General features: G+C 46.1%; 1 protein-coding gene across 2 annotated transcripts in view; it reads left to right on the top strand.

Annotated features, from left to right (window-relative positions):
- The first annotated feature begins 429 nt into the window (after positions 1-429).
- Gpam (glycerol-3-phosphate acyltransferase, mitochondrial) overlaps positions 430-27,379 on the top strand; it is a 58,726-nt gene continuing 31,776 nt past the window's right edge. Inside the window, exons 1-2 of one of the 2 annotated variants that reach the window (XM_029536682.1) lie at positions 430-636; positions 24,750-24,909. In XM_029536682.1, the coding sequence (XP_029392542.1) occupies positions 24,891-24,909 (19 nt within the window). In that variant the 5' untranslated portion in view covers positions 430-636; positions 24,750-24,890. The remainder of the gene's footprint in view (positions 637-24,749; positions 24,910-27,379) is intronic. The other variant, XM_029536687.1, reaches the window with a different exon arrangement.

Raw genomic sequence — 27,379 nt, 5'->3', positions numbered from 1 at the left:
CCCCACTCAAGTCTCGTTCCCAGCGGCAGTAAGAGAAAACTCTTGGCAAAGTAGACCAGCCAGGCCAGGAGCCTAGAGCTCCATGTGACCCCTGGGATGCTCAGTACAGCCACCCTCATGGAGAATGGGGCTATTGAGCTTAGAGCTTCGCAACCCTCCCCCCACCCACCCCTGCCGCCTCCCCCTCTCGTCCTGGTAGAAAATCCCCACCAGGCGAAGCCAAGAAGACACCCCACCCCCAACTCACCCCCTCCCCCGTGCAGCATCATTAAATTATAACGAGCCCTAAAACTGGCTCCGGAAGCCTGGGTCTGCCTCTGCTCATGCTCCGAAGCTTGTGATTGGCTGTCCAAGCTCAGCCTAGCAGGCCTTATCTCTGGCTGGTTATTATTTGATGAAAGAGCCTTCCTCCTCCTCCACTGTTGCAAAACCATCCTGGACTGTTGGCTGCTGTTGGTGCTTCTCTGGGGTTCCTGCTGTGCACCCGAAGGCCTCCAGCCTCTAGCCACACAGATAGGCCTCAGGAGGAGCTTCTAAACCACCCACGCCCCGGGCTGTCTTCTTCTGAAGCTGTCTGGGACAGCTTTGCTAGTCAACTGATTCAAAATAATTCCAGATACCACATCAAGGATACAGGTACTTGAGCAAGTGGGACACGGGGACCAGTTTCTCAGGGTATGATGGCTTTAGACACCGGAGTGGGCTGACACAGGAAAGACATGAAGTGGAACCCAGGGCAGGTAGAGGAAGATAGAGGAAGGCCAAGAAAGGGCTGAGAATTGCAGTGACCTTCTCCTGGGAAGAAGTGGTTAGTGGCTTGGGTGATGTACAGGGGTGTCTGTAATATAGTTGTTGCATGATACAGTTTGTTGCATGAGTTTGTTTGTACCCCGAGTCATTTTTCTTTAAGTCTACACACTCCCTAGACATCTGTTATCTGTCACTGTGGCTCAGAGAAGACCCCGATGACTTTCACTTGAAACACAGTAAGTGTGATTTGCAGATGGGACATGGCCTTCAAATGCTCTGCTGACTGCTAAGAATCCAGGTCTTTTCATTCACATTCAGGCAAAATAAAAGACCAGAGGAGAGGTGCTGGGTTGAGCACCCTGTGTCCAAGTTAGTTTCCAAGTTTGCCTCTGCCCTGGTGGTTCCTATGCCTTCAGATCCCCAACACAGTGGTGTTTTCCAACCTAGGGTCTGGTAGGGTGTTCTATGATTGACAGCTTCTACAGATGAGAGCTGGGCTCCAGGGTGGATAAAAGGGCCTGACCTGGAGGTGGCTGAGAAAGAGAGGATACAATGTTAAAACAAAGAAAGCCATTTTATTTTAGTGGTTGAACGGGAAAGGATTCTTCGGTGCTACTTTGTGATTTTTGTTTGTTTAAGACAGGGTCTTACTGTGCCTCCCTGTCTGGCCTGGAACTCTTTATGCAGGCAGACCAGACTGGTCTCGGACCCACAGAGATCCACTTGCTTCTGCCTCCTATGTGCTGGGATTTAAGCATGTGTCACTGTGTCCTGCTACTTTGGGTGTCTTAAGTTCTCCTCCTTTCCTATACACACCATAGGTCAAGCAATAGGCACACAGTCAGCCTTTCTCCATCAGTCTGTTTATTCCTAGGTGCACCTCTCCTCTTGTCACAAGTTTGTCTCGACTTTGTTGTCTGTGGTAGAGTATGGCTTCATTGCATGTGGTTTACACAGATGGAGGTCTCTCCTTGCTCTTGTCTCTGTGGGTTCCCCAGGAGCTTCCTTTGTGGAGCCCCGTTGACCTTCCTGGGTGCAAAAGTCATGGGTCTGAGGAGCTCATCATAGTGAGTCCTGCCCCTCTTCATCTGTAAGGGACATGGTAAGGGTGGAGGAGAAGCCACTGCAGGGCTTATAGCTCCTTGCCTGACTCTTCTCTGCTGTTTGGAGAGCATTTCCTCTCTTCCTGTGGCCTGACTGGCTCCGGTTCTGCTGACTCTGCTAGTCTTCCCCTTCACACTATCTTCTCTGTCTTGCTGAATGGATAGTACTTGAGCCCCATGACCCTCCAGAGACATACCACATCACATTTAATCCTCTCCGATTAAAAGCACCCCCGCTCTGCCCCTGATCCTGGCTTGGTCAAGTCAAAGGGTTAAGCAGGTTAAACTCTGGTGAGTGTATGTGCTCTCTCTGTAAGCAAATCCAGAGTTATGAACTTCCTGGGCTACTCTAGGCTGTCTTGCTAATGTTTCTGATCCATTGTCAGTGCCAGACTGACAGAGCTTCCAGGGCAGGGAGCAGCTGTGGTGTGGCAGCCAGGCCCTGGGGTAACCCAGTTTCTGATGTGCCGTATTCTTACTGTTCACGATGTCTAAACGTTGATGGAGATCATTCCACTTCCTGCTGATACTCCTCCATGTGCCTTCACTCACTGACTTTAGGACAAGCTGGGGAAGAAGCGGGTCAACTCGTTTAAAGGAGGAGATGTAGTGGTGGGTTGAGCTACTCTGCTTTGTGCTCCCCGCGGGTTGTATGTGAGTACCTGCCCAACAGCTATCTGGATTCTCGAATGGAAGACACTCATACACACACACACACACACACACACACACACACACACACACACACACACANCACACACACACACACACACACACACACACACACACACACACACCAGTTCTTTTTAAAATGCCTTGACTAGCTCAAAGACTGGGCACTCCTAAACCTTCCCCTGCTACCTCTGGCCCAATCAAAGAAGTGGCCAGTAGCCACCCAACTGAATTCTCACATGGCTGGTTGGCTCTCTCTCTCCTGCAGCTCCTACATCCCATCCTTCTCCCCTCCAACCTCCTAAGTCGTGGCTATTCTCTGTCTCCTTTTTCTCAGTTTCTAGCCTGAGCAAATCTAAAGGTTCCGTCTAGTCTCCCTATGCCCAACCATTAGCAGCTGGCATCTTTACTGATTGATCAAAAACCAACTGAGGACAAGGACCTTCAGCGTTTGGACAGGCAGATCCCTGATTAAACCAAAGCATTAGAACCAATCCCCAACAAGCAGATTGTAAGTTGAGGGATAGTCATAAGTTGGTGCGGTAAATGGAGATTTCAGAGTCCTGTGTTTTCCCAGTACAATGCTGTGATGGAGCAGAGTGAGTCAAGAAACTGCACACGGATGACAGCAGGCTAAGACTGGGAGTGTGATGGGTCCTGCGTGTTCTGTGACCCTTTCATGCCTGTGAGCTGACCCTGTGCCAGCTTGTGAGCTTGGCTGTGAGACCTCCAAATGAGATGCTTTGGGGTCTAAGCTCCACCCTGTGTCAAGATCTGCCTTCCCCTTAGAGTACTCTACTGGCCTCAGTTCCCGTACAGACCAAGGGAGATTTTACACCCGGCCTCAAAGTAAACTAGCTAGAACTGTGAATGTCCAGGCTCTCACACACTGCGCTTCACTCTGGTGGATCTCGTTGGTCTGCTGCACAGACTGATGGGTTAACCTCTCCCCGGGCTCCAGACAATGGTGCTCACTGGTTACAGCTGGGGCTGGGACTACACATCAGGCAGATCTAGACTCAGCCCAAAGATTTCTCTCCCAACATGCTTTGGGCCCTTGGCCTTGGGTTCATTGCACCCTACTGCCTGGCCTCCTGGAATATTCCTGTCAGGCAGATAATCTTACTCTATCTGCCTCCCCTGTCATTGGAGGATCTTCCATGTGGCAAGCCATCAGCTTCTACTTTCTTCCTCAGATCTAGCACCTGCTGAGGCCACTAATGCTGTGGGCCCATGCTATTACCTGAAGATGCCCACTTTGAATTGCTCTCTCTCTACTTCCAGAAAATAGTCTTGGTGTGTTTGCTTCTATGCTAAGGAACTCAAATTAAGGGACTGTTTGGTTAATCTTATTAGAATCATATTAGATCATGGAAGGAGAAAGATGATTTATATCTGTAATTAAATCTTATGCTTCTCTACAGTATTTAAACCTTATTTAAAGATGGGTATTTTCCCCCATCTGTAAAATGGGCACAGCACTTCTTTCATGAAAGTGATTTTGAGAAAAGAGATTCTGTGGTGGACTTGCTGTGTTTTGAGCACATGGAACAGGGTGAACAGGAAAGCAGAGAAAACCAGTTGCCCTTGGACAAGCTAAGTATGAATGGTACACCAGGCATTAAAATCAGTAGGCCATTTGTGTCTTTGGAGAGGACAAAGGACTTAGAAGGGAGTGGGATCCAGTCATGAAAGGGCTGTTTGGTGAACTACAGTGTTTGCACGCTTCACTTCAGCTGGCATGTAGCAGTGGCCCTACATGGGCCAAGGACCTGCTTACTATGGGGCTCAGAATCTGTGAACAAGAGAAGCTGGGCTGCATGGTCCCTAAGATCGAGTTGTTCATGCTGACATCTAAGATGCTCTTGAACAAGCAAATGGCAAGGCAGAGGCATGTGATTTTTATTTTTTCGATTGTTTTTCTGTACTACTTGCTAGTGGAGAGAGGCTGATCCATAAGGAAGCACTGGTACACTGCATCTTAGAAGACCTCCCTACTTCTTCCCTGCTGGCAGTGACAACTCTCTGCTTTGCTTTGTCTCAGGAATTATGTCACTCCTGCAGCCAGCATCCCACATCCCCTTCCTTCAAATCTCACAGGTATAGCTTGGGTGATAAACCTATCCAGAACATTGTTCTCTGCTGGGGAAGTTCTGAAATCAGGAGCCTTGGAGGTAAGCTGGGAACTGAAGCTTTGGAGATGGGCTCATGGTCTCTTCCTTGGTCACCCATGTGTGTTCCTAGAGCTGCCAACTTGGCCTGCCCTGGGAGTACCAAGTGCCTTGTCTACCATCTTTTATGAACTCTCAGGCCAGGACATTAGAGACAGTGCTTTAAAAACTTGGTTAGCATATTTCCCAGACAAAAACAGTGGCCAGGGAGGCGGTTGGAGGGTTAGGGAATGAAAGGAAGACTGCCGGCCTCGGGCTCCTGAGCCATGCTGAAGGAGCCTCCCACCTTTCCTGTAGGGGTCTGCACCGCTGACCCTCACCACGCCCCCCACCCAGTCTCTGACAGCCAATCAACTCTCTTCATTTCCTTTTCCCTACCTGGGGCCTCATTCCTAACTTAGTCAAGCCCTGACCATTGCTTCCTGGGCACAAGGGGTAAAGGGACCTCGCTGGGGCCTGAATGTTTTAGCCAAAGATGCTCGAAGGAAACAATTACTGGCAGGATGGAGCAACACTGTGAATTCAAGGCCCAGAACACTCGGCACTTGTATTCTTGATTTTAAACTCCTCATTGGATGGGCACTCAGAGGATCAAATGTTGAGAAAGGAACAAAGAAGCTGTGCAGAGGAACACTACACCAGGAGATTTCCAAAGGCAGTTCAGATGGCCCATTATTCTCCAAGGCAACCGCACGCCTGCCTTTCTCCACTCTGGAGAAGAACTTGACAGTACCATTGCAGTGGGGAGGGGTCGTCCATTGTCAACATTCAGTTCCCAGAACCCGATCCACCCCACTTCAGTGGCATCCAGTTCTTCAATTGCACTTAGATGTGGAATGGGGTTTTGGGGTGTCATGCTGGGTGTGATAATGGGAGCACTCAGTCCCTGCTCCTGGGTGCTTCCGCAGGAGCGTCCCAGGGACAGCAGATGCTGCCACAGGCCTGGTTTCTGCTCCACCAGAGGCCAGGACTTCCATTTCCCGGGGAACCCTTACACTAGCCTCTCTGCTGAGGAGGGGTAGTTCTCATGGGCTACTTGAACATTGCTGGTAACGCTATGTATTTTGAGTCAATTCCAAGTAGCAACTTGGAAGAACAAGGGCCTGGGAAAATGAAAGCCAGGGGACCAGGCAGCAACAGAAGGCTGGCTCCCCCTCCCCCAGCCCTGCTCCCACATGGCGCTCCATGGGACTTCTAAGAGATGCTGAGATTTTGTTCACAAATCCCCAAGCACCTTGCAGCAGTCTTAGTCCCTACTGAATCACATGTAATTGACTCGTACGCTGATGCTTAGAGTGAATTTGCTGGATAGGTGGGATTCGCCACACCAGGCAGCATAGCGGGCACCCTTAGATAAGCATCACTCTGGGTCCTTAGCACTTTGCTTCCTCAGCACCCCTTCAGTAGGCCAACACCCCTGACCCACCTCTAATTAATCCCAGGTCTCAGCAGCAAGGCAGAGCCACTTTGTTTAAGGAATTCACAGCCCAGAAGAGGGGACAGGTCATTAGCAGGAACTGCGTGTGACATTGCAGAGTGGAGCAGTGCAGTGTGTCACAGGGCAACCCTGTCTCTACTTTGACTTTCATGCCTTTCTCTGCCCTTGTCGTGGTTTGTCTTCTTAGCTGAGCCTCTAAGCTATTTCTCCAGCAATCTCTAGTGACGCCTTTACTAAACTCGCAGATCCACATAGGCAGTGCCTTTCCCAGTGAACTAAGGATAAATTTGCAAGGTGTGTGTGTGTGTGTGTGTGTGTGTGTGTGTGTGATCACGTGTGTCCGGCTGTATATGTAAGGATGTGAATGTGTAGGCTAAGGTCAAATGTTGTTTCTCAGGCAGTATTTGCCTACCTTTTGAGACGTAGTCTCTCACTAGGACCCAGGGCTAGCCAGTTAGGCAAGACTGGCTGGAGAGTGAACTCCAGGAATCTACTTGTCTCTGCCGCCCCAGTGGCAGAATTAGAACGTGTGCACCATCATGCTGTGGTGAATATTATTTGTGACTTTCTACCCCACCTTAGATAATTTAGACCCACGGTGCCTTCCTCCTTCTTCCTCCTCTCTCCTCTGTGGTCTTTGTCCAAGCCTGGCATCAGAAGCCTCGCCTCGGTCCAGCTAAAGACTGTAGGCACCTTATTTCAACCAATAGTTGTAAATTAGAGAGCAAGGTTTGCACAACAGAAGCTGGCTTACAAGAGAGTTCATCCTCTTGAGGCAAGGAGACCTTGGGATAGAGTTTTTGCCTTACAAAACCCAGCAGCTGACCAAGCCTCAACACCACCACATCCAGCGCCTGACTTAGGTGCTGGGAATCGAACTCAGGTCCTCATGAGGTGGCAAATACTGACAGCTGCATCCTCCCCACTTCCCCCAGTGGGTTTTAAATGCAGCTATGCATATACAATGTTAGGACTTGTGCTTTCTAAGAGTCTGTCTTTCATGCTCAGTGGGGTGGAAAACGTTCTTTTTATCAGGTGATGGTGTTTACCCATTGATAGTTTATATTAATACAGTGCCTGGTACAATAAAAAAAAAAACAAACCTACATTATCTCACAAGTCTTGTCCAAGACTGCTTGCTTGTCACTGAGGCTAATACTCACGTCTGGGAACGCATTTCATAGCGTCTCATTTCCCAGATTGGCCTAGGGACAGGGGTATATTCAGTTTTTATCACTTCCTATGACACCCACCTGGCTGTGTCAGTCAGACCCTTAAATAGAAGTTACCGACTTCTTGGTGTCCCAGGCTCCTGTATGTTTAATGCCTCGAGTATCTACTTTCTGGGCCAAACTCATGAAATTCTAAAAGGGAATCATCCATTTCAGACAGCAGTGGAAATAAAAGCCATTGGTACCCTGCGTTATCGGACTGCTTAATTTTTTATCAGTATTTCAAGATAAAAGGAGTTGTGTTAACCTGGATTGTCAGCTTCCTCTTAGGGGCTGCTTAGAGACGGCTGTAAAAGCTGCTGGTACCCTGGCCTTGGGTGGCTACTGAGGTTGGGGAGTCATGGCGTCATTAGATCTGCGCTGGGTACCCAAGATGTCAGAGGCGTTCGGTTGTCTCATCACTTCCAGTGTGTTTCAGAGCACTGCCAGCCCCGTTCACCAGTGCTTGAGGGAAAAACAGGCAATACACACCAATAAGCTAAGCAGTAGTGTCCGCGTCATTGGGCTGTAGTTGGATCTTTCTGGGTTAGATGTTGTACAAAATAAGGAGATCTTACTCAAGTCTGTAAGGTGGGTTCAGCCACCTTCACAAGGTCTTTTGTGCTGCAGCAACCGCACAGCAAAAGCTCACGCTTGGATGGAGAGCTGCTTGGAATTAGACATGTGTATCTATTACACCGAGATAGATGCTTTTCTCTCGCTGTTGGCCCACCTCTCTCTCTCAGGACTCAACATATCTCTTGGCATGTACCACAGTGGGCAGAGTTGGGGATAATTTGATACATTGAACTAATCTCTTTTAGAGGTAACTATTTTCTGCAACTTTCTACCTTAATCTATGTGACCTTTGGCTGCTACTATTTTTAACTTGCCTGTTTAGTTACTAGTTTCCTTTGACTTCAGTATTGGGTCCATCAGCACCCGTGAAGCAACAACAGTCTGCAGGTGAGTGCTTGATGTCAGCTTGCTGCCTGGTTGCTGTCTTCTGGAACCTTTCTTGAGTGCTTCTTCCAGAGCTGGTGTAGACTGGTGAGCACCGGGTGCTGCCTGTTTGAACTGACATAGTTGTGACTGACTTCCTTGTGCCCTTCTGCAGCATAGCTCTCCCCACTCCCCGTTCTTGCCCTCGCCCCCACCCCACCCCTACACTCATCTCTGCTGTAGCAGGACTCAGCAGCTGGAGGCTTCCAGCTTAGAGCAGAGGGAGGGGAAGCATCAGCGGTGCTCTTACTGAGTGAGGTGCTACCATCCACCAGGTATGTGGCCTGAGCTAATGTCTTTTATTTTTGATTTCTTTTTATAGTTAAGGAATTCTAGCATCTTTAGTCTTTGAAAAAGCCACACACATACACAATTTATCTTGATTGTATGTACACCTACTTCCCCTTCTGACTCCTGCTCCCCTTAACACATCTATCTCCCTATTAACTCACTCTCTCTCTCTCTCTCTCTCTCTCTCTCTCTCTCTCTCTCTCTCTCTCTCTTTCAATATTATACTTCACTAAGTGTGTTAGTGATGCCCATATAAGAGTGGTTGTGGGGTCACCCGCTGGGACCATACCCAAAGAAAAGTGATTCAACCTTCCCCAGAGTCAGTAGCTCCTCAATCATGGGTGTGGCCTTGGGAGCTCCTCCCACCTTTGTGCTGGAACTTTCTTTTCTTCTTTTATTACACCCTCTCCCCTACTCACACTTTTTTGAAGGCAGGGTCTCACTATATATCTCTGGTTGACTTGGAACTCATACTAGACCAAAATGGCCTGGAATTTACTCTGTCTGCTGAGTGTTGGGATTGGAGGTGTGTTCTGTCACATCTGGCTCACATTGGAAGCTTTCGACTGGCTTGATCTTGTGCCCATGTGCTGCAGCAACGTGCTGTGTCCAGAGGAGAGCATTTCACAACGCTTCTCCCCACCTTCCTGCTCTTACAGCCCCTCTTCCTTGAGCCTTGTGTGTGAAGAAGTGTATCACCAGATTGTTGACCTGGGCCTCCCTTGAGGGAGTTCTTTCTTCCTTTAGAAACACAGTCTCTGATACAGAGACCTGCAGAAGCTTACTCTAGTCGCTTGCCTATGCATGCAAGTGATGAGGGAACAAGGGCAACGGGACTCCTTCTCTGGGTGCTCCCAGATCTCTCCTCCCACAGCATTAACGTCCACTTCCTCCCCTGAATTCTGATTCCCTGTAGACAGGGCAGAGGCCATGCTTTGGACATCATGGTGGTGGCTGTGTTGATTCTTCTGCAGAAAGCACCCTGGTGTTCGGAACCCTGGCAAGGGGAGACATGGTGGCCAAGTAAGAAGGACCTCAGGGTAAGGACATGTGAGACTTTCCCTCTGCACTGAGGGCTCCAGAGAACTCTTGACAGAACAAGTTCTCATTCTAACTCCAGTCCTGCCAACTCCCGGGTGAACTCCAGTCTCTTTCCAGAATCTCGGCTGTCTATCAAAATGGAGGTACCAGCCCATGGTAGGGTCCATCCTGGCACAGAAAATTGTGACAATTAAATAATAGTACATATGGAGAGCATATATGCAATGCCAAGTCCCTGTTGGTATGAAGTACTGAGAGAAAACTTTATTGTCAATAATCCATACTATTTTGTTTGTTTTTGTTGAAGAAAATTTCATACAATACATTCTGACCATGTTTTCCCCTCCCCCAACTCCTCCCAGATGGTCCCCAGCTCACCACCTCCCTGTGTTAGTGGGGGTTTGGATGAGAATGGCCCCCATGTACTTGGTCCCAGTTGGTGGCACTGTTGGGGAAGGATTAGGAGGTATGTTCTTGTTGGAGGAGGGGTGTCACTGGGGGTGGGCTTTGAGGCTTCCAAAGGTCCTTTCAGTTCTCAGTCCTTTCTTCTGCCTTGTGGTTGTGGGTCAAGATACGAGCTCTCCGCTGTTCCTTTGCTCCATCATCATCGACTCTAAGCCTTTGAAAGCATAAGCCAAGTTAAATACTCTCTTGTATAAGTTGCCTTGGCTTTAGTGGTTTTATCACTGCAATAGAAAAGTAACTAAGACTCTAAAGTAACAACAATAAAGACATGGCAAACACAGTTAAAAGCTCAGGACTTTGGTGGGTGAAAAGGTAAGAGGCTGACTCATTCCTGATAAGAAAGGGAGCCTGGAAAAAGGACAGTTAGGGAGGGGTCCCAGGCCCTGCGTGCTTATTGACAGCAGAGCTGAGGGAGGGGTCCCAGGCCCTGCGTGCTGATTGACAGCAGAGCTGAGGGAGGGGGTCTCAGGCCCTTCCTGCTAATTGACAACAAGCTGAGGGAGGGGTTCCCAGGCTCTGTGTGCTTAGTAACAACGGAGCTGGGACAGGCGACAGTTCTCTTAGACACTGGTTTCCCCATCCTGAGGCTGTTTTCTTGCTCAAACATTGGAGGCCCATGTTTGGGAAACTGTATGAAAGTTGGAGATAACACAGCTAAGATTTATCTGTAGTTTGTAGGGGAGCTTGCTTCTTAGCTGTTGCTAGTGAGATAATTTCTCCAGGGTCAGGGCAATTTTTGCTCTCTGTACTATGTCTCTAATTACATAGGGCTACCTTGGGAGGGGATCTAATTCTCCATCTTACCAGGAAGAAGAGACTAAGTATTATACATCACTGCTAACACATACACCGACACACATATAAGCACACACAGGCATATATTCATACACAAATGCACAAACACACATGCAAGCATTCACAGGCACATATTCATACACACACATATGCACACACACATATAGGCACATACACAACACATAAACATCACACATACATGCCACACAGATATACTACACACATACTCTACACATGCCATGCACATATATCACATATGCATTACAGATACATACTATATACCTCATATACCTATAGACTACACATACCATGCACAAGTAACACCATGTACACCACATATACACACCATACATACACACCATATACACTGCATACATACCACACATATATACCATATACACTGCATACATACCATATATACTACATACACACCACACATATGCACCATATACACCACATACATACCATGTACGCATCACACATGTAGACCACACATATATCCCACTGTGTACACGTCACACATGTGTACCAAACATCCCATACATTACACATGCCTATAGATCACACACACACACACACACACACACACACACACACACACACACACATCCCACACATGCCATCCACATAACACAAATATACCACACAGATATACACATTCTTCCCCAGCACCACCCACTCCCTTTCTGCATGCCACATATGCTCCATACATATATGTGCATGCACATGCTCAAACATCAGTTCACTGCCTCCCTGAGCAGAGTGCCCAAGGACTATGGGCCCTTTAAGATCCAGCCCACAGTTGAATTGCTGATGCACACCAGCACTACAGAAACACCCTTTTTCCCTTGGGCTCTCTCCATCTCAAAGTCCAGCCCAGATCCAAGGGACTGGTGAACTGGCCTTTTGCTTTAACACTGGTACTCAGGGCACCACTCTAAAGTACCAGACTACTGCACACAAGCTGCTCAGCATCTCAGTGCGATGGCAGGAGATTCCTTTGGGCTGCCTCAGAGCAATGGTCCCCACTGTTCTCATGACCTGTGATCTATCACTCCTCAGTTTTCTTGCTTGGAAAAGTGTCCAGGCTCAGTGGCTGGGAGAGGCAGTAGTTAGCATAACTACTTCATGTGTTCCCTCCTCCAATGGTGGCAGGTCTTTGAGGGTGTTGTGAAATCATGTGCAATTACAATATGAATGAAACCTTGGCCAAAGGAAGCAAATTGAGTTCATCTCCACTGTGATCCTTAAAGGAAGCTTATACTAGACAGACCATAGTACAGTCAAGTGTTCAGCTTAGCCCTGGTTCCTGTCAGAACATTAAGAGTTATCTCTCTGACTGAACTGTTTACCTGCCTGCTGTCTTCATTATTTGAAGAGACTCACCTCACACAGCTCACATGCCCAATGGTTTTCTTATACTCTACATGCTCTCTCTGTGCATACATATATGTGCGTGTATTCTACGTGTTCATGTGTATGTGCGTGAGCGGGTACATAGTGTGTGGAAGCTAAGTACTGAGGTCGGGTGGATTTCTCTATTGCTTTTACCTTGTTGTTTGAGATGAGGTCTCTCACTAGACTCTATGCTTACTAACTCAGCTAGGCCAGTTGCCCCGCACACCTGGGAGTCCTCTCTCCACCTTCGCAGCACTGGGATTGAAGGCGTGTGCTGCTGTGCCAAGCTCCTTATGCAAACGCTGGGATGGACCCCAGATGGTCATGTTCGATGATGCTCAGGTGGCTGACTGCCCACTAAGCCATTGTCCAAGTCTCTTCCCCCTACATCACTTTAATTCCCCCCCCCAGTATAACATAGAATAAAGACTTCACAGGGAATGGCTAGTTGTAGTCGTGGGCCAGTTTCCTGCCCATCACCTATGTAAATCAAGTTGTGCTGGCACACAGCCCCATTGATTTGCTTATGTATTATCTGTGACCTGTTTTGTACGGCAGGTTTGGGCAGTTGTCACAGAGACTATATGGTTAGCAAAGCCCAACATATTGACTATCTGGTCTATTTGTTTATAATGAACTGAATCTTTCTTACCTTAGAATATTAGTGTTGGAGCCAAGCCTCTAAAAAGGCTTAGGTTCAAACAGGATTTTGCTTTCTTGTTAGCTGTGACAATGGGGAAGTTGCATAACCCCTCTATGAGGCCATATCTACTCAATGTGGATGATAAATGCCTACTTTGGGGGGCTTGGGGAGAGGGTCAGTTGAGTGAGAAGCTATTTATAGAAGCCTACACCCTGGGCTTGGCACTGAGCAAGTGCTCGGTAGATGGTGGCCATTCACTCCGGCATCAAACAAGCATGAGTATGGGTGACTGCCCATCCTTCTGCAGAGCCAGCGCCCATGCGTCCTCTGTCTATGCCAAGCATGCGTTTGACTTTGAACAGTGAGTGGCATCAAGAATAGAAGATGGCGGGTTAATTTTAGATACTGGTAAGTGCTGTCAACCAAACAGAATGGCACATAATAAAATGGCAAGCCTGGGACAGAAAGTTGCAAATGGAAGCTGGGAGCTAAAAATAAGAATGAATCAGGCCTACAGATACTTGAGAAGGCGTGTTTCTGGGGGAGGAACCAGGAACACTGAGGCCCTGAGCCAGAGATGAGGTTAGACTGGCCCAGAAGAAAGAGGTGTCCTGGGGACTGTGGTACTGAGGGAGAAGGGCGTGGAGAAGGACGGCTGAGGAGCAGCAGAGAGGGGTGAAAGTCACTGAGGCTCAGAGCTCTTGCCCTGGGGAAGTGGAAATCTGAGACAGATGGGCCAGAGTGAAAGCGCTGTGGCCTCATTCTTCCTTCTGTGTAGGAAGCTGGATTCCTCCTTGCGGCCCATTAGCCCCTGTTGGAATCAGGAATGAGCAGGGGCCTCATGAGCCCTGGCCTCTGTTGTGGAAATCCCACCAGAGCACCCTATTGAGCTCAGCCATCTAGCCATCTCCGGGGGCTTTTCTCCACACAGTGCCCCTAACTCACCTGACAAATCTTTAGTACAACGCCTGGCTGGTAACTCTTTGAAATCTCTGTCAGGAATCTCAGTGCTTCTCCAGGTAGAGCACTTAAGGGGCCTACCAGTTAATGTGATCTCAAAGACTCCAGTGCCTTGTTTCCAGCAACAGAAGACCACCTGATAAGCGTTTCGTCCCCTAAGGCCACTCAGAATTCATGGCTCTGGTTCCCATAATTAGCATTTCTATTTTGTCTGAATCACCGAACAGGCGTGAAGGGCCTTCATGATAATATTTTACCTGTTTGGGGCTTGAAAGAAAGCATTAGATACCATCAGTTACCCAAACTGCCCCCACAGTTGCTAATAATAGCTACGCAGTAGCCACCGTCACAGAGTGCCACTGTATACGCGGCTTGGCAGTGAGAGCGGACGTTTAGATACCCACTGTATTAATTACTTTCCTTATTGCCATGATAAAACACCTGAGACAAACAACTGAGAAGACAGGGACTGGTCAGGCTCAGGATGGAGGAGGCAATGGAGCCTGATCAGGCTCAGGATGGAGGTGCCTGGCTGCCATCCTGGAGGAAAAGGCACCATGTCTGGAGGGACTCACTCCAGCACGGCAGGAGCTGATGGTACAGATCAGAAAGTGACAATCTCAGTGGTCGACTGAGACTGGGCTTAAATCTGAGGGCCCTTTCAGTGTCTTACATCTAACAGCTAGGCCCCGTGGGCCACTGGTTCCAGAACATCTCCAGAGCACCACCGGCTGAGAGATCAAGGGTCTAAACACGCAACCCAGTGGGGGGACAGCTCACATTCAAACCATGCTCCAGGACGTTCTCGTTTTCTGATTTAGATGACTTCTCTCCTTATCTACCTTCCTTATCCTCCTCCATCGCTTCCTTCATCCTCAAAACAACCCTTTATTGAAGGATGTATAAATCAGCCTTTTGTCATGACACCAAAGCACCCAAGGCAGGCCAACTTTATAAAGAAAAGAAGTCTCTATATAGTTCCAAGTTCTGGAGGTTCAAGGTTTAGGGGCTACATGTGATGGTATTCTTCCTGGCAGAGTCAGCTGTGTGTATATCCGTAATTCCTTCCTACTTTTTATGAAACTGCCAGGATCCAACCATGGGATATCCTTTCTTGTTGCCTTAGATAATCCTTCTCACTCCCCAAGGACCCCTACTTCTAAGTCTCACACTTGGACTACGTCTCTACGTTCATTACCATTCACAGGTGACTGCTGATTAAGCTTCTGGGTAAGGGCCAAGATGAAGATAGCTCAGAGGCAGAGCACTTGCCCAGTATGTACAAGGGTCTAGGTTCAAGGCCAACCTCTCTCTCTCTCTCTTTCTCTCTCTTTTACACACACACACACACACACACACACACCTACATACTATATCAGAAGTAACATGTTTTGTGTGTTTTTCAAGGGAACATGCCTTTCCCTCATAGATGTAGCTTGCTTATTTATTTAATTATTTATTTATTTGCTTATTTCTAATTTTGATGCAGAGCCTTATGTAGCTTAGCTCAGGCTGACTTCAAGCTGAGATGAGCCTTGAACTGTTGACTCTCCTCCCCTCACCTAAGTGCTGGTGTTCTGGTAATACACCACTACACACAACCATGTAGCATTATTTGCTGGTGAGAATATTTAAAAATCTACCCTCAGCAACTTGCAAATATATCATCTCCCATTGCTTGCCTGTTCTGCAGCCCTGGGACACTACTGTTCTACTCTGTGCTTCCTTGGCCTCAACACTTTTATAGTCAATGTAAAATTGCGTTTGATTTTTTCAGTGCCTGGCCCATGACACCCAGTATAATACATCCTAGGTTCACTGTTGTCTTCAAAATCATGAGATTTCCTTCAAAATAATGAGATTTTCTTTTTTCTTTTTCTCCTTAAAAACAAAAGCTGACTACTCTTCTCTTTGTATGTGCATTTTACATAGTCATCCATCAGGGGACATTTAGGTTGATTCTATACTTTGGCTATTATAAATAATGCTTCAATGAACACAAGAGTTCAGCTGTCTCTTCAATACACCAATTTCATTTTCTTTGAATTTACAACCAGAGTGGGGTGGATCATAGAATAGTTCTAATTTTAAAATCTGTAAAGGAAACTACGCATTATTTTTTTTTATGGTCGTCATAATGAACACACATGTTCTTGAGAACAGAGCCCACGGATGACCTCAGGAGGGCTTTGAACTGTCTAAGAAGGTATGAAAACACTTGGTTTTCCAGGAGAAATTCTGGAATCCCACATGATCAGGCTCCTTACTTTGGTATTACAAAGTTATGAATTATTGCTTTACAAATACTGTCAATAGTGCAGTTACTGTGCGCACAGATTAGGTCTCTAAGTTTATAGTCAGGAAAAGAGAATGACCTGTGGTTGAAGCAGGGGGAGCTTGTAGTTTAAACACCCCCTTTATTAATTACCTGGCACTGATTCCTGGATCAATTTTCTAGTTCTTTTACAGGTACAACACAGCATGTATCATATTCCAGGGACTGACTTCGAGACTTACATTTTTTCTTCTCTCTCTCTCTCTCTCTCTCTCTCTCTCTTTCTTTTTTTTTTGACACAGGTCTTGTCATAGAGCTCCTAGTAATTCTCCTGAGTCCTGGGATTACATGCATAGCATAGTTTAACTCTAAGCCCTTATTATAGCATAAAGTATTATTATTATTTACTATTATTATTATTTATTATTATTATCATTATTATTAGCTTTGTTGTACAGATGCAGAAAAGGGAAATGAGTGGGAGAGGGAGGAAGGAGGCGAGATAGTCAGATAAATGACAGAATTAAAAAAAAAACAAATTGCATAAATTGCATTTCCATCAACATTCCCTCACAAATACAGACATATAGTTGCCAGGCAGTAAGTATGAGTTCAGAGTAATTATTCTTTTTGGCATGTCTGAGCAGCAGCTATACCTTGCTGCAATGCCAAAGTACATTCCTAATTAATTCAAGTTTGCCAGTAATATGTTGAGGCTAGCCAATTAATTGTTCTGCTTAATTACAATTTGTCTGAGAGTCACTCTGGTTAAATGCATAGGGTTAATTTGTTAGATAGGCAATTTTATTTTAGGCACTATTATCATTATTTAAAAGCCACTCTATGTACATGGGCTTGTTCCAGCTCTGGAGAGCTGAGGGTAAGAGTTATCTCCGAGAAGCTAAAATTCCATTCATTCCAGGATTTGATCAATTGCTAAGGCTTTAGGCAATTATTAATTCTTGCTCTAGGTTGTATTTGCTCAATAGTTAATGAGCAAAGTGACCCAGAGCTTCAGATGGACTACTCTAAGGACTTCACTTACAAATAGCCCAGAGAAAATCCAACCTCACTGGTATTGACATTTATTTGCCTGTCTGTGGACTGAAGTTTGGAGGATTTCTACAGTTCTGTGTGTAATTTATGCAGGACTCATGGAAAGGTAGCAGGGGTACATGAACAGAACAGGGAGAGCCTTTCTATATAGTAACTGTACTTGTCATTGATAAAGACACATTGTATCATCACGGACAGAAATCAATGTGCAATGAGGTGGATGTAGTCTTCGCCCTGAGTGACAAGTTGGGAGTGTGACAAGAGAAGCTAGAGAGGGAGCTGCAGTTTGACCTCACCTGTGATGTTGGACAATGCAAAACCTGTTCCCCAGTCTCTGCTCCTGTGTTGGGAGATGACTTTTTAATGTTGAGTGACAGCTGGGCTGGATCTGGGTGGAACCACACTCACTGTGTTTTGACTTTGTATCCACATTTTCCTATATATCCGATTTGTGTCATGAGATGGGCATGTTCTTCACCTCGAGTGACAAGTTGGTTGATGACTAACTCATTGGAAAAGATTTCTTTGGGAATCCGAAACTTAAAAGCCAAATACAGTTGCACGGAGCACGCTTTTAATAGCAAAGCGAATACATTTCCCAAAAGAAAAACCTTTGAGCTTTTCTGTCTTTGAAAGTAATAAAACCATATTTTCTCAAAAGTATGCTAAAAAAGTGAGTGTTGATTAAATTTGGTCAATCTTCTTCCTAATTAGACTGAATGAGTGAAGTTCTAGTTTTCTTTGAAGTCGTTAGGAACAGAGAAATATGCAAAGCAGTTCTGACCTTCCTTTCTGTGAAAGCTCTCTCCTTTGACAAAGGCTGGCGCTGGGAGAGGGAGGGTAAAGGCAAGACCATCTCTGGCCACTTCCTGTTATTTCTTTAAGTATTTGAACAGTCCTTTCATGGTTGTTGGGCAGAAGCGTTCCGATTCCATCTTCTCCTTGGCTTTGTTCATCGCTGCTGAGACAGTCCGTGTCTTCACACTCACCGTGTGTAATGCTCACATCTGGGGACCTAACACCTAGTGCCTTTTGTACTTGTATTGCCTCCAGATGCTAGTAGGGGTGTGGGGTAGACAGGAAGCCCACAGCCAGTTTCCTCCGTTGTGGGAAGAGGCAGAGTGCTCAGGAGGGGTTCATGTATCCTTCCTGAGGAACTGGAAGAGGTTGTGTTAGTTCTTTTCTGTTGTTTCAATAACGCACCACGGAAGGAAGGAAGGAAGGAAGGGTTTATCTGGGACTATGATTCCAGAGGGGTCTGAGGCTCTCTCATGGAGGGAAGGATGGCAGCCGGAGCAGGAAGTTGAGAGCTCACATCCTCAACCACAGCCTTGAAGCTAAACGAGCAAACTGGAAGGGTTGTAAGGCTTTACAACTGATGGACTTCCTCCAGCACGGCTGCACTGTCTAACCCCTCCAAAACGACAGCACCAATTGGGAACCAAGAGTGCAAACACCCAAGACCATGGGGCCATTTCTCGTCTAAACACTAGAGGCCAGAGCAGCAATTTCAGAGAAAGGATGAGAAGAAACTGAGGATAGGGACTTAGGGAGTTAGGTAAAGGCAAACATTGACAGGCAGTGGAGAATACGTTTAAGACATTAGTGTATAGGCGGCAATTGAATACATTTTAGTCAGACGGAACAGGGATGAGGAAAGATGCTAGTCTGACACAGACCGTGTGTCCTCTTTAAATGGTTATTCTGGATGATGTGAGGAGGGATGCTTAGGAAGGTAGAGAGTGGCAGATCTAGACATGGGGATCCAGATCTAAGCTGTTGACCTCCCAGACACATGGTGTGTGGTTAGGCTAGAGCGGGAGGAAGGGTGAATGATGTGTTCTTGGCATGTCAGGAGGCATCACTGGTGGAATTTCAAGTTAGGTTGGTTATGGGAAGAAATCTAGGCTGATGCCTGAGTTCCTGGTCGGGTAAGTACAGTATGTGGGGTAGAATTAAAGAACCGAGCTGACAGAAGATGTCGAGAGAAGTATATCCAGTGGATAGAGAGGAAGTTAGGAGGGTCTGGGTTGTCAAGTCAAGCTGAGCCTTTACACTGAACTTTGAGTTGTTCCATAAATCATCATAACTCATACAAGAGTAGAACGGTTCCTTTGAAGGTATTCTGGTCTACTAGGATCCTTCTGGGGGACAGAGTGCTTTCTTCCCTTCCATCCCCACAAGCGCCTGACTTTCACCAAACACCTTACCAAGCGTCTTTCAAGAACAATGGCAAGTTTCAGAGATCTGGTCTTAAGCAATATTTAGGAACAAAAGATTTTTTCCTAAGCAACATGTTATCTTCAGAGGTGCAATTCTGAGCCCAGCAAAGATAAAGACGTGCCCTGTGTTAGCATGTGCAATGACCTGGCAACTTAGACATTCTGGCATTTCTTCATCCCTATTAAGGTCTTTTGCATTATCTCTGCCCTACCAGAATTGTCCCTGGTTGTTCTGGAGGTCATTAGAGCTGCTCCTTCCTCCCCTCCTCCTCCCCATGCTCCGTGGTACTGTTGTAGCTAGTAAAATGTGGACAGAACTGATAAGTGGATGAAGAGGTCAGAGTTCACCACCGTATCTTTCCCTAGTCTTGACAAACTGCGAGGTGTCTGCCAGTACATGGCTTTCTTCTGCTCGACTTGCTCAGTGATCTGTACAAGCGCAGCCCTGGAAGAAGCTTTTGCCAACAAGCATGCAGTATGTGACCAAGTTAACCTCTGTTGTCTTAAAATCTGGAGTCACTTACTGCTGCTCCATAACTCAGCCCACCCTGACTAACCCAGAGAAAACAAACTTCAAGGGTTTATGTGACCTTCGAAATTATGGAGGAAAAAAAAAAACTTTTCTGGGGTTTAAGCTCAGGTATAGCTGAGATCTTTTGAGACTGTCAAAGAACTATGGGTATATCCATAGCACATCTCAGCTAGACATAACCATGGCTGCCAACGAGGGGGTCCCACTGGTGACAGGTTCCGTGCTAATGATTTTGTATGCATTGTTCCATTCCCATCCTCAAATGATATAAACAGTAAATGAACCTCAGCTAATCAACATTCTGTGGGGGTGAACTGGGTCAGAGAGGGTTAAAGCAGAGGCAGATGCAGAAGAGGCTCTGCAGCCCTCACAAACCTCTCAGACATTCTGCTTACAAAGGTGTGTGTGTGTGTGTGTGTGTGTGTGTGTGTGTGTGTGTGTAGTGTGAAATATTAGAAAGGATGCAATCCACACCAAGCCGGCAGGACCCAGTGGGCTGGCATGGCTGGCTTGTACTTGACTTCTGGAGACTCTTTGACTCAGAGCTCCAAAATCTCTCTACCCAGCTTGCTAAGTTCCCACTGGCGGGTCGCTACCACCCCAACCCCGTGCTTCAAAATTCCCATGGCCTTTTGGGGTGCACCTCCTGCAAACCCACACTTTGCTGCTGTATCTTTCTCTCTGGAACCCAGTTGAGCCACTGCGTGAAGGAGAATATCATACAAACTTAGTTCAGAATCAATGGTAACTCAGTCGCTGGGCGCAACAACTAGAATCCTAATCTTGTAAGCCCTATTAAATATAAATTCTCCGGTGGTGAATCCACCAGGATTTGCCATCTAAACCGGGGGCCACTTGTAGTTACATTTTTGCCCTCCTGCTGTCCCCATCCAAAAACCCCTATCTCTTTCCTGCCTCTTCCACTGTCCTCTGTTGGACCCGGAAGTCCCGCCTACTTGCCCAGTGATTGGTTTCTTTATTCATTAGATGGGTCACTTGAAGTCCTCAGTACCTGATTCACTCCTCATTCCAGGCAGCTCCTTTTGGAGAAGCTGAGTTAGCATCCACATGCAAACAGTGCCAGGACTCTCCACAACATGCATGTGTCTAAAATTGTGTGTGTGCTTGAAGGCGTGCATATGTGTTTTCGAGTGTGCATGTGTATATGCATGTGTGTGAGTGTATGCATGTGTGTTTGCATGTGTGAGTGCATATGTGTTTTGGGGTGGGGAGCTCTGATCTCCCAGGGAACCATCCCGTTCTTCAGTTAGCTTCATCTGAATGACAGTGCTCTGTGCTCTTCAGGTGGAGGGCTTCATAGAAGGATCTGTTTTCTCAGGCACATGTTTTCTAGGACATGGCATCCCAGCCCTTGCTACCAGGCTATGTAAGACTTAGGGGCATGTGTTCTGGAGTCAGAAAGGTCTGCCTTCACACAAGGATCCTGCCACTTAACTACACTCACCTGAATGTCACTCTGTGCCTCAGTGTTCCCATATGGAAGCTAGACTTATAAGGAGTTCCTAGCTTGTGGGACTGTGGGAAGGATGGGTCCCTCATTTCCATCTTTGGGATCTGATATTTTCTGCCTCCTTCCCTGCTGTCCACTGTATATTGGGGAAATGATGGGCCAGGCTCCGCAGCAGCTTGTTTTTGGCTCATAGGAAGGCTGGACGGTGTTTAGAGTGTTGAGAAAGAAAAGGCAGGCTCCTTGTTGGGCGGTGGCTCTGTAGTTTAGGTTCCTCTTGGCAGCTTGTGTCCTGTGTCACAGTTGACTCTGTCTGTCCAGACCTCGGGAGAATAGCTTATGCTCTTGCTAATCTCTGGTTGCCTCATAAGCCTTTCACTGTTTCAACAATCCCTGGATCTAAGTGTTTCTCTGTGGGAAAGTCCTACTCTCAAGCTTTCTGGCATGAATTGTTTTCCCTCTTGGTCCATGTCTGAGACGCCAGCCTGAGATAGTGCCTATAGTGTGCTCACATCTGTGCTTGGCATGTATCAAGGGCTGGTTAAAGGGAGCTTACAAAATAAGCCTACTGCCCACGAGCTCCTGCACTGCCAGCTTGCCCCAGGCACGATCCTGGGAACATCAACGCTCCCAGGCCACTGCCCATCCTCCTTCCAGATTGTTCGCTGTGTGGCCCTACCTGTCCGTTGGCTCTTACATAATCTAACAAGGTAAAAGAGATGCGAACTCCACCATACTATTCGTGGCATGTGTAACCATTTTTAAGATTTCAAACTTCTTACTGTGGCTCATTCATCTGGTTCTGACTTTCTACTCCTCCTCTGCACCTCCCCAGTCCAGACTGACCTTGGCACAGTTCTCTGGCTCTGTCTTCCCTCTGGGTCTGCCATGCTCACTTGATTCCTGGTCAGGGATTCTCTGTGCTCCTTTCCAGGGGAGGTAGTTTTCACCATGGGTAAGTGTGTGGCCCTCTACCTGGAAAACCTCTCTGATTGTTACTGGGGCTTCTGGCTTTCCTAAGATTCTCAGCTCTGTGATGTTCTTCATCTGAATTTAGGTGAGACAAAGTGTGTTGTGTAGAAGGTGAGCAGAAGAGATTACAGGAGGTGCTGTCAGGGCACAGTGACCAGATGGCACAGAGGAAGGCAAGGCTCTTCTGAGGTTAGAGCAGACAAGGTCAGAGAGAAGATCAAACAGGAAAATACTTTGGTTTCATGGAGCTAGATTAACTCTATGCTGACCTATTTGTTTAGATAGTTTTCTCCATTCTGGAAGTTTCACCAAAGGGCTTTTCATGTCCAGGACATTGGCAGGCCTATCTGTATGAACTAACTTTCATTCTTTCTTTTTCTTCCCTTCCTTCCTTCCTTCCTTTCTTCCTTCCTTCCTTCCTTCCTTCCTTCCTTCCTTCCTTCCTTCCTTCCTTCCTTCCTTTCTCTTTCTTTCTATTTATTCTGAGATAGGGGTTAGGCAGCCCAGGCAAGTCCTGAGCCCACTATGTAGCTAAGGGTGACTTTGAGTTTCCAATCCTTCTGCCTCTACCTCCTGAAGCCTGAGATTACATAATATGCCGCAATGCCCAAGTTGGATTATCTTTTAGCAGAGGAGAAAATAATAATGCATCTATTCTCTATCAGAAAGCTTGATAGTAGTCGTGTAATCTAGAAATGTCGTGGTTGGAATGTCATGTCTCTATCCAGGGCCAGAGAAATGATTCTGATTTTACTCTTAGGACCAGTAAGCAAAGCCATGCAGCTCCGTTCTCAAAACTGCTGTTTACCAGGGCAGGTGCCACTGTCAGTGCCCCTCCAGCCTGGTAATATCTAGTTAAGTGACCTGACCATCACGTGGCTGGTCTCACTGTGCTGTGACGTGGACTCTTCAGTCCTTATTTTCTTTCTTTCTTTTCTCTTGTCCTTCTTCCCACTCTTGTGTCAAGATCCACTAGTCTCTTCCCTCACCAGGACCACATCCATGCCTGACATTATCATTTTTTCCTGCCACCAACACTTGGTAAGATGTTTGGTACGAAACAGACTGCTGGTGGGTTGTGAAGGAGGGAATGATGAATTAAACCATTGCCCAGAATTCAAGTGAGCATTTTTAGAACTCTACCTCTGTCCCTTACCTGAGTATGCATGTTTCATGAAGGACCAAGAGAAACCCCAGCTCATTTTTTTTTTTCTGAGTCTCCTCATCCTTGCCTGGGCCCCCATGTGCCTTTAAGAGGTCTATTTCTTCTGTGACAAGCTCTACAATGTGGGCCTTCCTGAGGCTCCAAAGACACACTGTATCCTGGAGGGCTCTGCTGTCTGCTCTGTCTTCTCTTAAACTGAGGCCCAGCATGCTTTGCCCCCAAGCCCAGAAGTTTATGCTACAATCAGCCACTGTTCTGCCCACCTCGAAACTTGCAAAAAAGTATCATTTGAAGCCGGGTAAGTGGTTTGGAGCTCTGGGCTGGGCCCAGTTTTCATGGTGCAGCTTTTTGGAGGCTCTTGAATTTTCTAGGAGTCAGAATAGTCATTACTTGATGCCCAGAATTGTTCAGACTTAGTATGTGATTCTTTAAACCAGCAACGATAGGATGGATGTGCCAATCCAAAGGAATGGTGTAGGGCAGATAGTTACGGGTTTTGAGCCAACATCATACCTAATATGGGAATCCTCCTTTGACTTTATTTGGAACTTAATCTATTTATCCATTTAGTGATGAAGCAACTTTCAGTGAAAGTGAGGGCCTTGTAGTGTGATGAACATGTTCAAAGTGAGTCAGGGATGCTTAGCCCCCTAAGCCTGGGGTAGCTTCTGAAATACATTGAGCCCATCCTTTCCACTGCCAGCCCTCAGCCTGCTAGGCCGGCAAAGCTGACTTCCAAAGTCCTTCTCTTCTATGTGCTTATTTTTTCCAAGTGGTTGAATCATTCTAGCAGCAAGAAACGTGTCTACAGTTATAGTCAAAGCAGATGTGCCTTTGCTGGAGAGTGACAGAATCCTGTCACATGTTAGTGGCTTACAAAGGCGGGAACCCGATGAACTCTGGACAGCTGGAGCGGAAAGCAGGGAAGCTGCAATGCCTGCTGTGTCCCTTTAACTGGGAAAGCAGAGCTGGGGCAATCCTCACAGCTGCTCTTCTTTTAGGTCACATTGCCCTGGACTACTCGGTCACATGACCATATTGGCTGCAGCAACAGTTGCAATATTCTGGAATGAGATTATCATAATTGGCTTAGACAACCTTGTTTCATTCCTTTCTCAGAGCCTGGCAAAAGATCACCCTGAACAAAATCAGAGGGAAAGAACAGATATTAAAGCAGCGTCTCTCTCAGGGAGAGAGACTAGGGGAATCCTAGAAGCCACAAGCCAAAGAGCTAGAAGCCTTTGAATCTTTGGGGGAACAATGATTAAACAGGAGTTGAGTAAGTATACCGGGCTATACACTCTAGAGAAAGAGCTGTACTGTCTTGTTAAAGCCATATTTACAACAGAGTGCCTGGCATAAAGTAGTAGCTTTATAAATATTTACTGAATAATTGAATACCCAAAAGGAGCCTGGAAAAAAGATGAGGAGAAAAAAAAAATCATGAACCTCTTCATCATTCAAATGATTTCTTCTAATAGCACTTTCTAAAATAATTGTTATATTTTAGATCAAGCAATGCCATGGCTACTACATGATTGGATTTTGAATTCAGTTAATACTATTCTTTTGTGGAGAAGTGTACATTTGTGGATCAGTAGCAACTGGAACAAATATCCTCAGGTTCCTTTAGATCACTGAGGGAAGCCTTTTAAAGAGGGACTATTAAACAGGCAGTGTAAATACTGGAAAATGTGGATCTTAGTGTGAGAAAGGCTTGAGTTTCAATCCTTTCTCTTCCACCTTCTGTCTCTGTTGGTTAGACTCCCTTCTCTGGTCACACGTTAGTTATATATGTTATAAACTGCACAGTATATTGTTTTTATTTTTGTTGTAAGTAGTCTGCTATCTTTTAAAGGTCATTTTAATAAAAAAATTACTTTGGGGTCCTTAAGATCCTGTAACTCCTTTGTGTAGGTTCAGATTTCAATATATAGAATTTTATTGTTTGTTTGGAAGTCAGTGATGTTTCTTACAGCCTGGTTCTTCCAGACATGAATTCTTTTAGTGTTTATCTTTCTCCTCCCTCCAGGGACACCAATCACATGCACCCACCCATGTCCCCTGATGCCGTCCCTGTTCATTATTTACTTCTGGTTCCCCAGTGCTGTATTCCACGTAGTTCTGACACCATGTTTTAAAGTAATTTATTTTACTTTTTGGTAACATTTAGCCCGCTGTTAATTCATCACAGGTGTGTACGTGTGTGTTTGTGTGCTTATAAAAATCTCAGTGCTTTTATAAGATCTGTGAGCTTGATTTGGACTTTTCGGATGGGATCTTTTGTGGCCTAGCTGGCATTAAACTCACCGTATGGTGGAGGGTGACTTTGAACTTCTGACCCTCTGCCTCTGCCTCCTCATTTAAGGTCTGTTCTGGTATCACCACGCCTCCTTTTATGTGGTGGTAGAGGTGGAAGGCACGACTTCATGCATGTTACCTCGGCAAGCCACTTACCAGCTGAGCCACATCCTCTCACAGTCTAGAGATGGCTGAGTCTTTCCACGTCTCTCTTCTACTTGCTGTTAACTCTGTTATCTCTATCAATCTCGACTCACGGGCTTCTCCATTTCTGCTGTGCATCATTCTTCCCCGGTTTCTTTTTTATTTTTGCACGCCTGCCTAAAATTTCATTTTGACAACACCGAGAATCTCACTTCGTGAGGGACAGGATATTTTAAATTTTATTCCCTGTAAGCATCCTCATGCTTTATTCTTGGGTACTTTGGTGGTAATTCGTATGCTTGTTTTCGCAATTGTTCAAGGGGGTAGGGGTGGGACTGGGTTTTAGGGTTTGTTAAATATGCCCATAATATGACTTTATTGTAGGGCTAATTTTGCTCTGCTACTGAGGTGAGATCATTTATGTCATAAATAATGAGGTTTCTGGACTCTTTGAAGATCAGGCACTTTAAGCGTCTTGTATGACCACTGAGAATCTTTTAACTATGACTTGTAGAACAAGAGTAGTCCCCATCTTGTGCTAGCCACAGTGAGTGTTTTTTCTTCTCTTCACGTTTCTGTGTTCTTCTTCCCTGACCTGTGTCTGCAGGTCTCCATGGCTCCTTTTGCCACATAGCTTTCTCCTCTCTGGCACTCTGCTGCTGCTACTGCTTTGACACCCATAGTCTCTCAATTCTATCTCCTATTTCAGTCTACCTAAACCTCCCTGAGATCCTTCTTTCTGCACTGAAGCTTGATAACTCTCTCTAGGTGACAAGCCAAAGCAATTACAGGGCTCAGCTCGTTGTGTTCCTCCCCTTGGACTGTCTATCTCAGGTACATAATGTCTGATTCTTGAATGTCACTGTTTCATACTGCCTGTTTGGTTTTTCTTGTATTAAATAAGACAGCAAATTCACCCCTGTTGCTCCATCTTGACTGGCTAGACTGGTTACTATAAATCACTCTGCTGATAAAATAAATTGCTTAGGGTGCCACCTGTTTCCAAAACAATTTTCATTATGTAACCAGAACTTAGCATGGCAAACCCACATTCACATGCACAGCAACTCTTGTGCAAGAAGAGTCACTACGACTGAGTTTTATGTAAGATATACTTTTCATAAGGCTTACATTTTAGAATTTCTTTGTCTAATTCATTTCTCTTCTCTTCTTTATCAATCTAAGGTTTTTCTTCATGTTTTCCTTTCATGCCTTTGTTTTGTTGTAGGGCCCCTGTATCCTGTGCACAAAATTTCACAATGTTTTGGGATAAGAAATTACTCTTTGTAGCCAATATACACTCC

This window comes from Mus pahari, chromosome 1 (genome assembly GCF_900095145.1).
Source record: "Mus pahari chromosome 1, PAHARI_EIJ_v1.1, whole genome shotgun sequence".
NCBI lineage: Eukaryota > Metazoa > Chordata > Mammalia > Rodentia > Muridae > Mus > Mus pahari.
This window is presented reverse-complemented; position numbering and strand designations above follow the sequence as displayed.